General features: G+C 42.3%; 1 protein-coding gene across 4 annotated transcripts in view; it reads left to right on the forward strand.

The window, feature by feature from the left end:
* The window catches only part of ctnna1 (catenin (cadherin-associated protein), alpha 1), a 196,076-nt gene that overhangs the window by 49,487 nt on the left and 130,505 nt on the right, over positions 1 to 16,084 (forward strand). For all 4 annotated transcript variants that reach the window (XM_085995420.1, XM_085995419.1, XM_085995422.1 and 1 more), the window contains 3 exons: positions 986 to 1,152; positions 4,106 to 4,225; positions 5,158 to 5,427. In XM_085995420.1, the coding sequence (XP_085851546.1) occupies positions 986 to 1,152; positions 4,106 to 4,225; positions 5,158 to 5,427 (557 nt within the window). The remainder of the gene's footprint in view (positions 1 to 985; positions 1,153 to 4,105; positions 4,226 to 5,157; positions 5,428 to 16,084) is intronic.

Here is a 16,084-nt window from a genome sequence, read left to right on the forward strand (position 1 = left end):
GCCTTTTGCAGCATTCCTAGTTAGTAATTCCTTTAAGATCTGTCAGTCCTTCCATCCCTGCCCTTTGGCTTTACCCTGGTGCTGACACTGCCAAATTTTGGATGAGACTCTTCAACTATATAGCTAAGCCTTAACTGTAGAAATGAAGGTGACTTTTACAGGTCTGGATCAATGTTCCCCATAATTTTTTTTTGGGTGCGTGGCCCCTTTAAGGGACTGCGCGGGCCATTCCGTTTCTTTAACATTGCAAAAGCTGGTCCTGGGCTCTGTGGGACTGGCAGAGAGCTGTGCAGCTTATAGGGAACATTGGTCTAGATCTTTCCAGCATCCACAGAGGACCTAGTCAAGGGGCATTGAAGGCCTGCAAACGGCAAGTAACTGATGTCCTGTTCCGTAGGGCTAGGGAGTTAATTGGATTTGGAATGACCGCTGTGGAGCAAAGGCAGAGGGCATTAAGTTTCTGCAGGATTATTGGCTTCCCTAGATTTTTGGGTGCAATCAACAACTTGCACTAAAGACTCCCCTTCAGAACCCACAAAGATACACAAACTCCCTCAGCCTTCACAGTCTGTATATCTTGCATCTCAAAATTCTCGTGCAAATAAACCAAATTTAATGTATTAAAATACATGATATGATATATGCCTATTTGCCTAAGAATTTGTATAGCACCATATGTCTTTGGGATGTCCTGAAATGGTTTACGACCGATGGATTACATTTGAAGTGCAGTCACTCTGTGGGTGAATGCAGCAGCTAATTTGTACACAGCAAGTCCCCACAAACAGCAAATGAATGAATGACTGACTGGATAATCTTGTTTGATGGTGTAACTGATGGTCATCAATTCCAGCTTTGCTCTATACTGTATTTCAATTTACTCTGGTTTTGTTTTTCTATTATAAAATGTGAATGTGTAATTTTAACCTTCTATTGAACTAATATATTCCAGTTTGTAAACTTGCAATATTCTCTCTTAATATAGGTGAAATGATGAGGAGCGCTTCATCGGAGTTCGCGGAAGATCCTTGTTCTGCTATGAAACGTGGCAATATGGTTCGAGCTGCACGAGCATTGCTGTCTGCTGTTACTCGCCTTCTTATCCTGGCTGACATGGCAGATGTTTACAAACTACTTATACAACTGAAAGTAGTAAGTTCTGTACTGAACTTTTTCCCATTTAGTCTGAATTGTTTGATCCTGCATTAAAATATGATGATAGGGCTCTTAGAAAATAATAATCGGATTGGGCAGAGTTGACGCTGATTTATGAAAGGGAAATCATATTTGACAAATGTTAGTTTTTTGAGGTAGTAATTAGTAGGATGGATAAGGGGGAACCAGTGGATGTGGTATATTTGGATTTTCAGAAGGCATTTGATAAGGTGCCACAGGAGATTATTAAACAAAATTGGGGCTCATGGGATTGGGGGTAATATAGTAGCATGGATTGAGGATTGGTTAATGGGCAGAAAACAGAGTAGGAATAAATGGGGTATTTTCAAGTTGGCAGGCTGTAACTAGTGGGGTTCTGCAAGGATCAGTGCTTGGGCCTCAGCTATTCACAATCTATATCAATGATTTGGATGAGGGGACCAAATGTAATATATCCAAGTTTGCTGATGATACAAAGCTAGGTGTGAATATAAGTTGTGAAGAGGATGCAAAGAGGCTTCAAGGGGATAGAGACAGGCTAAGTGAGTGGGCAAGAACATGGCAAATGGAATATAATGTGGAGAAATGTGAAGTTATCCACTTTGGTAGGAAAAATAGAAAAGCAGAGTTTTTTAAATGGTGAGTGATTGGGAAATGTTGGTGTTTAGAGGGACTTGGGTGTCCTTGTACACGAATCACTGAAAGTTAACAGGCATGTACAGCAAGCAACCTGGAGTATTGTGTACAGTTTTGGTCTCCAAGGAAGGATATACTTGCCATAGAGGTAGTGCAACGAAGGTTCACCAGACTGGTTCCTGGAATGGGGGGGGAATTGTCCTGTGAGGAGAGATTGAGTAGACTAGGCCTATATTCTCTCGAGTTCGGAAGAATGAGAGGTGATCTCATTGAAACATGCAAAATTCTTACAGGGCTTGACAGGGTAGATGCAGGGAGGATGTTTCCCCTGGCTGGGGAGTCTAGAACCAGGGCTCACAGTCTCAGAATAAGGGGTCGGCCATTTAGGACCAATGAGAAATGTCTTCACTTAGAGGGTGGTGAATCTTTGGAAATCTGTACTCCAAAGGGCTGTGGCGGCTCAGTCGTTGAATGTATTCAAGTCCGAGATCGATAGATTTTTGAATATTAAGGGAATCAAGGGATATGGGGATAGTGGAGTTGAGGTCGAAGATCAGCCTTGATCTCATTGGTCCGGAGCAGGTTCAAGGGGCTAAATGGTCTACTTCTGCTCCTATTTCTTATATGTAGTTGCTTAAAAAAAAATTTTTGCATAAATAATTATTTGCATAAAGCACTAATGTTCACTGTTCTGATGTGACTCCTGGAAATGGTAGGGCGATACAGTTCTGGAAATTTCAGGGATATAGCAAGCTTGATTTAAGAATTGAACCATACTGACTGACTCTGACTCTGATTGGAAATAGTTACTGTTTTACAATGGTGGAGTCTTAATAGGAGTTCTGGCCTTTCAGCTGGCTTAGCCCATGAAGATCTCTTTTTTTTTTATAATACACTTCAGGGACTGGGTGTTGCTGTGGGTTAGATACTGGCCTTTTACCTCTGGGAGCTAGATTCAAATCCAGCCCAGAATTTGAGGCAGTAATTTTAATCCCTGCTGAAGTACATAAATAGAACAAAGCTTGAGCAAATAGATAGCCTGACCTATTCAGTGGACTTATTGCCTTATAGTTCACAGACAGCCATCTATTCTATATTTGGCATTGCTCTAAATCGTTTTGGGCTTTTTTTTTGCATTGAAATGAGGTCATTTAGCCTTAGAAGAATTACTGTTTGACGTAAAACAGTAATGATAAATTGCACCATTCTTCGGTTGATAATTCCATGTAAAGTAAATGTTGAATATGATTATGGTAAAAGGAATTTGACCTTCAGTATTAAGTTTCACAAGTGAGTTTATTGTAATGTATAGTTATTTATTTGTTTTTTATTGGGAAGTTATTGATATAAGATGCAAGGGATTTGTGCTTGTATAATTTATGGAAGTTACAAAACCCTTTCATAATCTAGTGTTGTACAGTACTTGTGACCAATTTCAACTTTAAGAAGGTACAATGTTATTTCAACCAGATTTTATTAGTTGCTTTATCCAGCATTTAGAATCCATTACACACTGACCCATAGAAAGGTAAAGGGTGGGGGAAGAGGAGAAGGAAGAGACATAATGTGAATTTTCAGTTTCAGCTGTCCAGCATTTTGGGTCAACTTTTAACAACTGCTAAATACTAGGGATGCTACCACATTGATGTAAAGATGGTTTGGCTATATTTGCAAGAACTTGGTCCACTGTTCAACTCATCTCACCCTGTAATAAGCTTGGGGAAAGAAGGGATAACAAAAGCAAATAAATCTTGTTGGTGACCTTAAGTTTCAGTGTTGTGGGGGTCGGGGAAAGAATGAGTTGTCTGAGACACTAGGAGGAGGAAATTTGCAGCATATTTCTGCATTATCCTTGGCTCCCAGTGAACAAGGGCCTTTTGTCAACTGATATTTCTGCTATTCCCATTGCACTTTGAAGTTACTTGCACACCATATGTACATCAGCACAAGACCACCCCCTTCACCCAAATATTCAGCCAAAAGTGCAGCAACTTGAATAGTGCCCCACTAGTAACAGTGACTCGCCTCAGTGCTGGAAATGTGATTGTAATGCATATTGACTGTTCAATTCACTGCTGCACATAGGCAAGTAGAGTGAGGGGATGAGCTATGCTGGAGAGGACAGAATAGACAGGAGGGTACCCAGGAACATGAATAGCTGAGTGAGTTGCAATATACCATTCACTGCAACAGACTCGTGAGCATGATCAGCCCACTCCAATGATCTGAATTTCTAGTCTAGAGATTTTTGTACTGTATTGCCTTGTGTTCTTTTTGTCGGATGTATGCATAATCAGTTTGACTGGTTTTCTAGGTTGAAGAAACCCTTGTAAAAGTGAGGAATGCCAACAATGAGCAAGAGCTTGGAATACAATTTAAGGCACTGAAACCTGAGGTGGACAAACTGAACCTTATGGCAGCCAAAAGACAGCAGGTACGTTGTGATCAAAACTTTTTTTTAAAGTAAAAACGTACTTTGCATAACAACAAATATGGAATTGGGGAAGATTTTTTTCAGAGCCCAGAAGAGAGGGCATTGCCAAACCATATGCACTGAGTATTTTGGTAATACTATACAACAGTAGAGTGCGTGATAAGACTTTGCAATTATTAACTGCTGTAATTTAATGTTTGTATTTTACAAAAAATATCTTTAGCAGTCTCTTGGCTTGACTGGCAATTTAAAACTGGCACCTTGGTGTGTTTTTCTTTGTTAAAGTGCTATATAAATGCAAGTATTTTGGTAACCCATCTAAGACTTATTCAAACAGAAAATGCAGGAATACTCAGCAGGTCAAGCAGCATCTGTGGAGAGAAACTGTTAACATTTCAGGTTGATGATCTTTTGTCAGATTTCCAGCATCTGCAGTATTTTGCTTTTGTAAGACTTTCAAGACGTTTAGCATAATCCATCCATCCATGCCTCATTCACTTGGACAAAATGCTTTTTTTTAAAAAAAAAAACAGCTCTTGGCTCTTTTGAAAACAAAGTTGTTTTTTTTATGTGCTCAGTTTAATGAGAACTTTAATAGGAGAAAGGTGGCAAAAAAGCCTTTAATCTGTCAAACTGAAGAATTTTGGTGTAGTTATGTTGTGGATATTGGGTGGGAGATGTCCAAACTAGACATGGCCAAATATCAACTGAAACGGTATTAATGCCAGTTGTTGGGTAGTCTGCAGCTCAGACCATTCCACTCTGCTCTAAAGGAAATTGCAAGAAGTTGAATGGCTCCTGTGGAAAATTGAAGGGAGGCTTCTAGAATAAAAATGCGGTAGAGTAAGGTTTATCATTACTGAGATCTATAGATATTCATTTTAAAATCTTGGTGTAAGTTTAAATAAATCTTGTATGGCTTTTTTTTAAAGGAATTGAAGGATATTCATCATCGAGACCAAATGGCTGCAGCACGAGGAGTTCTGCAGAAGAATATCCCTATGCTTTACACTGCCTCACAGGCTTGCCTCCAGCACCCGGATGTGGCTGCTTACAAAGCCAATCGGGATTTGATCTATAAGCAATTGACGCAGGCAGTTACCGGTATTTCAAATGCAGCCCAGGCAACTACATCAGAGGATGTCAACCTTGGTCAGCAAAGTAGTGCTGGTGAGCTGGCGGATGCTCTGAATCGCTTTGATGTGAGTACTTACGATAAAAATTTGACATTTTTAAGTAGATACTAATCTTTGGTGTTAAGGAAGTCATTTTAATATCCTAACTGGTTCTGTGAAAGGTTTGTGTTGCTTGCAAATGATCATATGAACTTGGTCATTGGCAAGCAACAAAAATAAAGCAATGAGCATAATGCAACTCCAATCAAAACTGGGGTAAACTCTAATTAGAGGTTCAAAAACAGGTAGAGAGTAACGATTGAGTGATTTTGACAATGCATAGTCTGCAGCCCAAATCTTGCAAGCCCCTACAGGTTCTATTCACCTTTTACCTTGTGTGCAAAGTTGATTTTCAGCTTCAGACCGTAAAACTTTCCAGCACTGAAAGTTCTACTCAATGTTTGGTGGACTTAGTCTAATCAGGGAGCAGCCTCTACCAGTTATCCAGACATGGGGAATTTGAAGAACTGAGGCTCAAGGTACCTAGTTTTCAAAGTTTAGTGAAGGATGAAGAATGGCAAGACTTTTTTCTGCACAGGTGAGGGTCTATAGGGTATCTTGCATTTTATGTATCAAGGGGGGACTGGCTTTTTCATGTGTATGGGAAGATCTGTCTTTTTGTGTATGGGGTTTGAATTTTGGGTAATCGTGTGTTGCCTTGGCCCATTCTTGGGTTTTGACGTGTAGGAGGCCCCCAGCACCAAAACATTTGACATCCCTGATGTTGAAGATGCAAGTTTGCTGTGGTTATCTAATACCTGCCAAGCATGCAAATGTGGCTATGATAAAGTGAGAATATCTCTTGTACAGAGAAGTATCTTCACAAAAGCAGAAACTGAGCTCTTGTGGGCTATGAGCAAATTGTAGACATCCTTAAAAACGGAGTTTTCCAATTTGCTGTTTTATTAATATATAAAAAAGCACAACACGGTGCTAACTAAAGATTTCAGCAGGCGTAAGACATTGAATCTTGGGAGCTGTAGCGCATCAAACAAATCTTTTATAGTTGTTGCCATGCAATGCCTGAGCTCCTATAGTATGATTTGAGGGTAAGCACAATGTGCCAGGAAGGTGTAGGTTAGGATCCAAGTCCAAACTGATGTGCAGCAAAAAGAGTGCTTCAGGACAAGCAGTATGATAGCAACAAACAGGAAATCTTTTTCAGACCAGCCACTTGCTTAAAGCTACTGGTTGGGTTTTAGTACTTCCATTGGGTGCTGTACTTGGCTGAAAGCATCTTTTAATTTGTTAAAAAAAAATAAACAGAAAATGCTGGAAATACTCAACAGACCAAGCAACATCTGTGGAGAGAAAAATACATTTAAACACATCTCTGCCGATGCTGCCTGGCCTGCTGAGTATTTCCAGCATTTTCTGTTTACCTTTCAGATTTCCAGCATCTGCAGTATTCTGCCTTCAAACTTAAAAAAAAACTTGTGTACTGGGCAAGTAATCCCCCTGCACACCCCCCCCCCCCCCCCCCCCCCCCCCCCCCCCCCCGGGGGCACTGTACTGTTTTCATACTTGAAAATGCTATGTTTTTCCTTAGTGTAGATGTATTTTCTTGAACTTTCATATAATCCTTGTTAGATGTGGTTCTCATCATGTATGCTTTTCAACCTGCTGGTCAGGGGAAGCCTGGAAACAAGACATTTTATGTAGAATTTACTTTCCTTTTACAAACTCAGAGAATAGAAAGCTGCGGCCAGCACTAATATTACTGGAGAGAAGCTTAATGTTTTGGGGAAGGGATTCTGCACAAAATGTCTCTTTGGGTTGCCTCTGAGCAAGAATTGCCAAAACAAGGGAGACACTTAAGTTTTTTAAACATTATGGACCACCTGGCAATTAGTATAGTACAGGTAGACTACCCTTTATCCGAACTTCCGAAAACTGAAACCCTCTAAAAACCGAAGGTTTCTTCGGTCAGCGTAAGTCGTGCGCACGGACCCCCGCCGACCCCGACCCCCGCCGACTTGCGCTGAGCAGAGGGTCAGCGTAAGTCGTGCGCACGACCCCCCCGCCGACCCACCTTCCGAAATCTGAAATTTTCCGAAAACCGAAACACGGCTGGTCCCGAGGTTTTTGGATAAAGGATAGTCTACCTGTATTGCACTTTTTTTAAGAGTTAGTAAGCATGCAAGACTGAATTCTTGCTCACTGCTGTTTCAAAAACATTTCTGTTTTTATTTCCAAGTTCTCAGCAGTAAGTGCCTACATTCAATGTAGTAACTTGGTAATACCAGGAGGAGCTGCTGTGGGAACACAATTGGTAGAAGGCTGTTAATATAATCAAAACTTCTTTGAATCAGAGAAGTGCTAAAGACTTCAACTTTATACAACAAATGTGTTAATTGGCCCTTTTTAGGGGTATCAACTGCATTGTTGAGCAGGAGATTTCAATAATTGCTTGAAGTTTGTTTACTGACAATTGTATTTAAAATTGCTTTTCTTTAGCTTTTTTGTCAGTTGGCACTAGCTAACCCACATTGCTTTTAAATTGTTAGATGGGTATCGAACACAGTTAAATGTAACACTTTTATTTCTGCTTGTAATGAGTCATGATTTAGTAGTATTATTAAGCCCATTCTTCAGTATCCTCCACAAAAAATAGGTGTTAATCAGGCCTGAAAAACTGTGTGCTAGGTGTGCTCTCTAGACAAGGTTTTGACATCTTGCCCATTAGGACATCCGTCAATGTTCCTGCAGCGATCAGATTAGAATAGTTAGGAAAACTAATGTTCCTATTTTACAAAATTTCTGTTTTTCTCCAAAATTCCTTTCTAATTTACGCATGTTAACTGGAAGTCTGATCAATAATCTTTACCTCCTGCTACAAATTCAGGTCTGCTACAGATACTTGTTCAGGTTCAGTGCTGTTGGCCATTCCTTTAAGCAGTCAGGTTGCTTGCTTACGGAAGTTGACACCTACTTTCTATATCTACCACCGTGGTAGAGGGACTCGGTGTGTAATAATGAAACTGCCTTGTGTTCTGATCTCCATGTCTTACGCATATGTACTACTTCAATCGATCTGAAGATGGACTGAGTTACTACTAGGGGAGATGATAGTTGGTTTCATTTGCAAGCTGCTTTATTTTGCTGTAGGCAAAACTTATTGCACACTTGGTACAATCAGCATAACTTCCATTTGTGTACGATTACAATAATAAATAATACAGCCTGTTTCGGGTTGTCCTTCTTTAATGTCAAAGGACAGACTGCCTCTGCTACCTTTCCTGATGATCAGAACAGATGTTTTGTCCCTTTTGTAGCCTTTTTGAGGCTTGAATACCCTTTTGTGGAGGCTGAGAGTGACTTAAAAAAAAATCAGAACACAGACACCTGAGATCAAAAAAAGATATTCAGTACCAAGCTGCAAAGTGTCTTTCTGAATAATCAGAAGTGGCTAACCAATTATCCATTGTTTGGGCTTCAGGAGGAACGGCTTCCTATCTTAAGTTGCAATTACTGTTCATCTGACTAATACCCAACCCAATATGGGGCTGTCTTGGCAAGCTTAATCCCTTTTTGCTGAAAAAAACACCCCATAATATATCTCAAGTCCAAGTGGAATCCTGAACTGTAATGCTTTCTCAGTTTAAAAAATGAGAAGGGCATCGCTTCATGTACCAATTTGTTACTGAAACATCTACCAATATCTGAAGAGACCATACTACAATCTTACTACAGCGCCAACTCCAACTATGCCACTGGCTTTAAGCATTGTACTAATACACTAGTTTATTTAACTATGGTTAATCACAGTTGACGTTTGTGTTGCATGTCACATTTGCCGTGGATTTTCTGACTTGGCTTCAGCAATGTCTTTCAGTTGACCCATATTATACAAAACAAAATTGATTAAAGAATTGGAATTTGCAGGTTGCCGACCAAAATAGCAAGCAGGTCATTCATCTGTTGAGTGCCACCCAAATAAAGTAAAGGTTTTGCCCACCAACTACACTGATTGACATTGATATTGTCAACCCCCAAGAGACCAATAGCACTTCCAGTGTCAGCTGACATTGCCGTTCAATCAAATTAGCATCAAACAAGAGTTGGGGCATTGTTTTCCAGCCCATGACCTTTTTGTGGTGTGATTGTGACTGAAGACTGGTTGCTGCTGCTTATTCTTTGGTCAAGATCCCTCTTTCCTCCTCCCCCGCCCCCCCCCGCCCCCCACAAAAACCAAACACCCCTATCATACCTGTACCGGCTAAAGGAAGTATTGGTATTGCTGCAATTATATAGGGCTTTGGTGAGACCGCACCTGGCGTACTGTGTACTGTTTTCTCTCCTTACCTAAGGAAGGATATAGTTGCCCTGGGTGGGGTGCAACAAAGGTTCACTAGATTGATTCCTGGGATGAGAAGGTTGTTCTCTGAGGAGAGATTGTGTAGAATGGGCCTATATTCTTGGAGTTTAGAAATGAGAGGTGATCTCATTGAATGTATAAAATTCTTACAGGGCTTGACCGGGTAGATGCTGAGCGCTTTTTCCCCTGGCTGGAGAGTCTAGAACTAGGGGATGTAGTCTCCGGATAAGGGTTCGGCCGTTTAGGGCTGAGGTGAGAAATAATTTCTTCATTCAGATTGTGAATCTTTGGAATTATCTGCTCCAAAGGGCTGTGGATGCTCAAGTCGTTGAGTATATTCAAGGCTGCAATTGAGATTTTTGGGAATTAAGGGATATGGGGATAGGGTGGGAAAGTGGAGTTGAGGTAGATTAGACATGATATTGAATGGTTTGAGGGGCTGTATGGTAGGGTTGCAAAATTACAGGAATTTTTAAGAAACTTTCCATGGTAATTTTGGGGAATTTTTTGCAATTTATGGGAATTGAGTTTTTTTGCACACTGATGGTTTTTGTCTCTGACCCTTATATTATCTTTGTCATCAAAATAGACATACTGTTCCATACAAAAAAAAAACAGGCTTTCAAAACTTTATTTAGGTTATAATTTTGAACTTTATTGAACCCCCACAAAAAAGACCCATCTAAAATAAAATAGTGTCAGCTTATTTAGCCTGTAATTTGTCCTTATTTTATCCCTTTGAGGAGTCTTCTGAGTCTTCTACTCATCATTGCTCCTCCTGATTCTCTGACTCTGACACGTCCATTTCCTCCTCTGTGTCACTGTCTAGCTGTGTGGTGGACACTTCTGTATCTGGCTCAATAAGTTGTAGGTTTGCCCGGATAGCCACCAGTTTCTCTACTCTCTTTAGTCAGCCTGTTGTGCACCTTTGTATGCGTATTCCCAAAAAGTGACCCGTTTCGTTCAGAGGCCGCCGATGAAGGTGGGATTTGGAGTATCACCGATGCAATGGGTGATAGGGCCTCAGATGCACAAAGTCCCTTCCACCAGGTATGTGCACTGATATGCTTGCATGATTCCCATATCCCATCCTCATTCCAAAGACCTTGCTTGGTAGAGAACTTTGCCAAACTTCCCAGAACTTTGCCCACGTCCAGAATCACAGAAACCCCACAGTGCAGATCGAGGCCATTTCGGCCCATCGAGCCTGCACCGACGCATATCCCACCCGATCCCCGTAACCCCTACACCAACACATATCCCACCCTATCCCCATAACCCCACGTATTTAATCCCCCTAACACTAAGGGTCAATTTTTTATCATAGCCAATCAACCTAACTCGCACATCTTTGGACTGAGGTGACGTGAGCGGGTAGAAATCACATTAAGCGCTGTTGATCTGTTCTCCAGAAAGTATTGGTCTCCCAACATGCTTTGGGTACAGCATAAATGCTGCAGCATGAATCGGCTTGACAAAATTCTTGACGTGTCTGTATGAATTGAACAGTTGCCTTCTCTGCTTTGAGCAGCAGGAATGTGGGTAGGGCAATGCTGATTTGTTCTTTTAAATCAGCAAAAAGCCTGAGAACATCTGACCAGACAGTCAGCTCCTTCAATCTGAGCAATTGCAGTTGCTACTGGTGAGAGTAGTTTAATGCTGCTAACCACACTCTCCCAAAACACATCACCCAGCAGTATTTTCTTGATATAACAGAAAATGCTGGAAAAACTCAGTAGGCCAGGCAACATCCGTGGAGAGAGGAACAGAGTTAACGTTTCAGGTCGAAGACCCTTTGTCAGAACTGAGAAAAAAGCAGGAAATGAAACCGATTTAAGAAGCAAGTTTGGGGGCTGGGATGAAAACAAAAGGGAAGGTCTATGAGGTGAAGAGACATTAACAAATGTTCAAGATGAGATGGTAATAGGGCAGGTAAAGAAACAAAGGATGGGTCTAGATGAAGTGTGAAATGTGCTGGCAGAATGAAAGACAGCTGCCATGAGAGAAGAAAAAAAAGGGAAAAGGCACAAACCAAAAGTGTAGATAAAAAATATATTAAAATGATATGATCGGGGCCGAGCTTATGATCTGAAATTGTTGAACTCAATATTGAGTCCGGAAGGCTGTAAAGTGCCTAATTGGAAGATGAGGTGCTGTTCCTCGAGCTTACGCTGAGCTTGCATGGAACAATGCAAGAGGCCGAGGACGGTGAAGTCTGAGTGGGAATGGGGCGGTGAATTGAAATGACAGGTGACCAGAAGCTCGGGGTCACCCTTACGGACTGAACGGAGGTGTTCCGCAAAGCGGTCACCCAATCTGCGTTTAGTCTCTCCAATGTAGAGGAGACCACATCATGAGCAGCGAATGCAGTATACTAGATTGCCAGAAGTACAAGTAAATCGCTGTTTCACCTGGAAGGGGTGTTTGGGGCCCTGGACAGTGGGAATGGGGTAGGTATAAGGGCAGGTGTTGCATCTCCTGCGCTTGCACGGGAAGGTGCCAGGGGAAGGGGTGTTGGGTGATAGAGGAGTGGACTAGGGTGTCTCGGAGGGAGCGGTCCCTACAGAATGCTGAAGGGGGAGGGGAAGATGCGTTTGGTGGTGGGATCACGTTGGAGATGGTGGAGGATGATCCGTTGAATGTGAGGCTGGTGGGGTGAAAGGTGAGGACAAGGGGAACCCTATCATGGTTCCGGGAGGGAGGGGTAGGGGTGAGGGCAGAAGTGCGGGAGATAGAACGGACACGGCCGAGGGCTGTGTCAACCACGGTAGAGGGGAATCCTCAGTTGAGGAAAAAGAAAGACATGTCGGAAGCACTGGTGTGGAAGGTGGCATCGTCAGAGCAGATGCGGCGGAGATGGAGAAACTGGGAGAATGGAATAGAGTCCTTACAGGAGGCGGGGTGGGAGGAAGTGTAGTCCAGATAGCTGTGGGAGTCAGTGGGCTTGTAGTGAATTTTGGTCAATAACCTATCCCCAGAGATGGAGACTGAAGATGAGGAAGGGAAGAGTCGGTGATGGACCATGTGAAGGTGATGGAGGTTTCCATATCCCCAGACTGGGATATTGCCATTTCTTGCAGCGACTCCGTACCCTCCAGAAGGCTGTTGTACATTATGACAACGCCACCCCATCTAGTGTTGCTGGGCAGCTTCAGTGTGGTGTTCTTGTTCTTTGTCATTTGCTTGCAGTTGTAGGTTGCTGCAACTACCTGTTTTCCCCTGACATACTTAACAACTTGCTTGGCTCTCTTGTACAGTGTTTCTATGGTTCTCAAACCCATGATGTCCTTGAGCAGGTTGAGCCCATGAGCTGCGCACCCAATAGACGTAATATGAGGGTAGGCCTCCTCCACTTGAGCCCAAGCAGCTGCCATATTCGCAGCATTGTCAGTAACTACTGCAAAGACCTTTTGTGATCCAAGATCGTTGATGACCGCTTTCAGCTCATCAGCAATGTACGTGTCTGTTGTCCTTCGTGTCTGCTCTTGAACACTGGGAGAGGAGTGGAGACGATGTAGCTTATGATGCCCTCCCCTCGTACATTTGACCACCCATCTGAGATAACTGCAACACAGTCTGCCATCTCTGTCGTTTCTTTGAGCTTTCCTTGGACTCTGTTATACTCAGCCTCCAGCAAATAAGTAGACAAAGCATGTCTGGTGGGAGGACGGTATGCAGGGCGAATAACATTGAAAAATCTCTTCCAGTACACATTGGCTGTGAGCATGAGGGGCGAGCCTGTCTCATATACAGCTCGAGCAAGGCACTCATCTGTATTCCTGTATTTTGTCACAGTCCTTGTATTAACTATACCTCAAATTATCGTATAGCCTGAAGTACAGGTTCTGAGCGCCTCTGGTTTCTACCTTTTGTATTATCATGTAATTGTGTTTTGCTATCAGATAAGTGGCAAATTGTCCACAATTTCTGTATGCAGACTTTTTGATCAACGAGGTGATCAAATGGAGGTGAATTGAAATGGTTCCGAAGGTGAGAAAAGCTACAAGTAAATCAATTTGCATCTCCCAACCGGCCCAAGAACTACACTGATGGGCCTGGGACTAAACCTTCTGTCAGAACCTTTACTCTGGGAATAGTGTGTGGCCTAGCAAGAGCTAAGGAGTTCAGTTAGCAAGGGAAGTGGTTGGTAGGTCTGAGAAGGAGAGGAAAAGGAAAAATTCAAGCAACTACAGAACTAGAACTGCTGAATTCTGCAGGTTTCCATTATGTTGAAGGTAAAGTAATGTAATTCAGATGTATTCTAATACTTGTTTTCTTCCCTGATGAGAATTGTTCAGGGACTCCAGCACACTACCAATATGTTCTAGTATTAAATAATATACTAGATGCTTTTGCTCTGCAATTTTTTTCATATGATACATCAGTCCTGTCGTGTCTGCCTTCACCTTAGAAAAAAGATAAATGTAAAAGACTGCAAAACTAAAACATTAATAATGCATTGAAGCACAGCCAAGACATCGGAGACCTTGGATAACCCTATCGGAATCCTTTACCATTGTTAGTATAATATATTCCAAGTAATGCTTTTAAGTTTTTAAAATATCCTTGCATTTTTGGAAATTTGCCCATTGTTGCAAAAATCTGATCATTGTGACTATTTAAAAGGGATAATTTTGGATGGAAAGTGGAGATCAGACAGGAATACAGTGGGTTAGTGCACAATTACAAGTGTTCTAAGACGAGCTTAATGGAGCGCTTATGTTTTACTATGCGCTAGGAGGACATTTACAACTCTTTCTAGCATGCAAAATATAATTCTGACATGTCAATGACCAATATAAGAAAAAAGTAAAGTATTTGGCCTGGTATTTGAGTAGGGGGAACAGAAAGAGAGCAGTGAACACATGCAGAAACTTGCATGTGTATAGTGCCTTTAACATTATAATAAAGTATAAATGGGCGGTGACAAAGCATGGTTAAATGGGTAAATTTTGAAGAGGCTTTTCAAGTCTGGGAAAAGAGAAAAGGTGATACTTGTCTTAGGGAGAGAGTTCAAGAGAGTATGGTTAAGGCAGCTGGGAGCTTTGCCACTGATGAAGATGCCCAGGAAGCCAGAGTTGGACCAGGCCGTTATATTGGAGGTAATCACAGAGGCAGAGTAGGGCAAATCAATCAGGAACAATAACCGTGGTTATGTTACTGAACTAGTAATCCAGAGGCCAGGATCTGGAGACATGAGTTCAAATCCCACCATGGTATCTGGGAAATTTAAATTCCGGTAAGTAAATCTGGAATACAAAGCCAGTATCAGTGACCATGAAACTATCAGATTGTTGTAAAAACCCATCTGGTTCACCAAATCAAATCAACTTTTATTGTCATTGTTAGTGCACAAGTGCAGTACAATGAAATGTAGGCTTGTGGCTCCTGAGAGTGTACATTTAGATTAAGACATTTAAACATTCAACATACATTTGGCTTGTAGTATATTAACATAAACATAACCGTAATAAAGTGCATTGGCAGATGTGCAGGCTTTAGAGTTTATTTGTGGAGTTCAGTAGGATGACAGCCCTGGGAAAGAAGCTGTTCCTAAATCTGGTCGTACGGGTGCGAATGCATCTGTAGCGTCTCCCAGATGGCAGGAGGGCGAACAGGCTGGGGTGGGTAGGGTCTTTGATGATGGATCGTGACCTCCGTAAACAGTGTTTCTGGTATATGTGCTCTATGGTCGGTAGCCGGGTGCCGGTAATGCGTTGGGCAGTTTTGACTACCTGCTGCAGGGCTTTCCGGTCATAGTAGCTACAGCTGCCATACCATACTGTGATACAGTTTGTCAGGATGCTCTCTATTGTGCAGCGGTAAAAGTTAGAGAGGATCGGGGTGGCAGGTTGCATCCCTTCAGCCTCCTTAGGAAATATAGGTGCTGCTGGGCCGCCTTCACCAGAGAGGAGGTATTGAGGGACCAGGAGAGGTCTTCTGTGATGTGGACTCCGAGGAACTTAAAGCTGTCCACCCTTTCCACCACAGCCCCATTGATGTGGATGGGGGTGTGACTTCCGCCTTTAGACTTCCTGAAGTCCACAATGATTTCTTTGGTTTTCTTGATGTTAAGGACCAGGTTGTTATCGGCGCACCACTTCACGAGATGCTGGACCTCCTCCCTGTAGGCTGACTCATTGTTGTTGGTGATCTGGCCTACTACCGTGGTATCATCCGCAAACTTGATGGTGTTGGAACCATGAACAGCCACACAGTCGTGGGTGAAGAGGGAGTAGAGGAGGGGGCTCAGCACACATCCTTGTGCGGCCCCCGTGTTCAGGGTCGGGGGGGGGGCGGAGGTGTGGTTACCTAATTTGACAGACTGGGGTCTGTTTGTTAGGAAGTCCAGGGTCCAGTTGCAGA

The sequence above is a fragment of the Somniosus microcephalus genome, chromosome 8 (genome assembly GCF_052327205.1).
Source record: "Somniosus microcephalus isolate GS21.2 chromosome 8, FLI_Smic_1.0, whole genome shotgun sequence".
In the NCBI taxonomy this organism is placed as follows: Eukaryota; Metazoa; Chordata; class Chondrichthyes; order Squaliformes; family Somniosidae; genus Somniosus; species Somniosus microcephalus.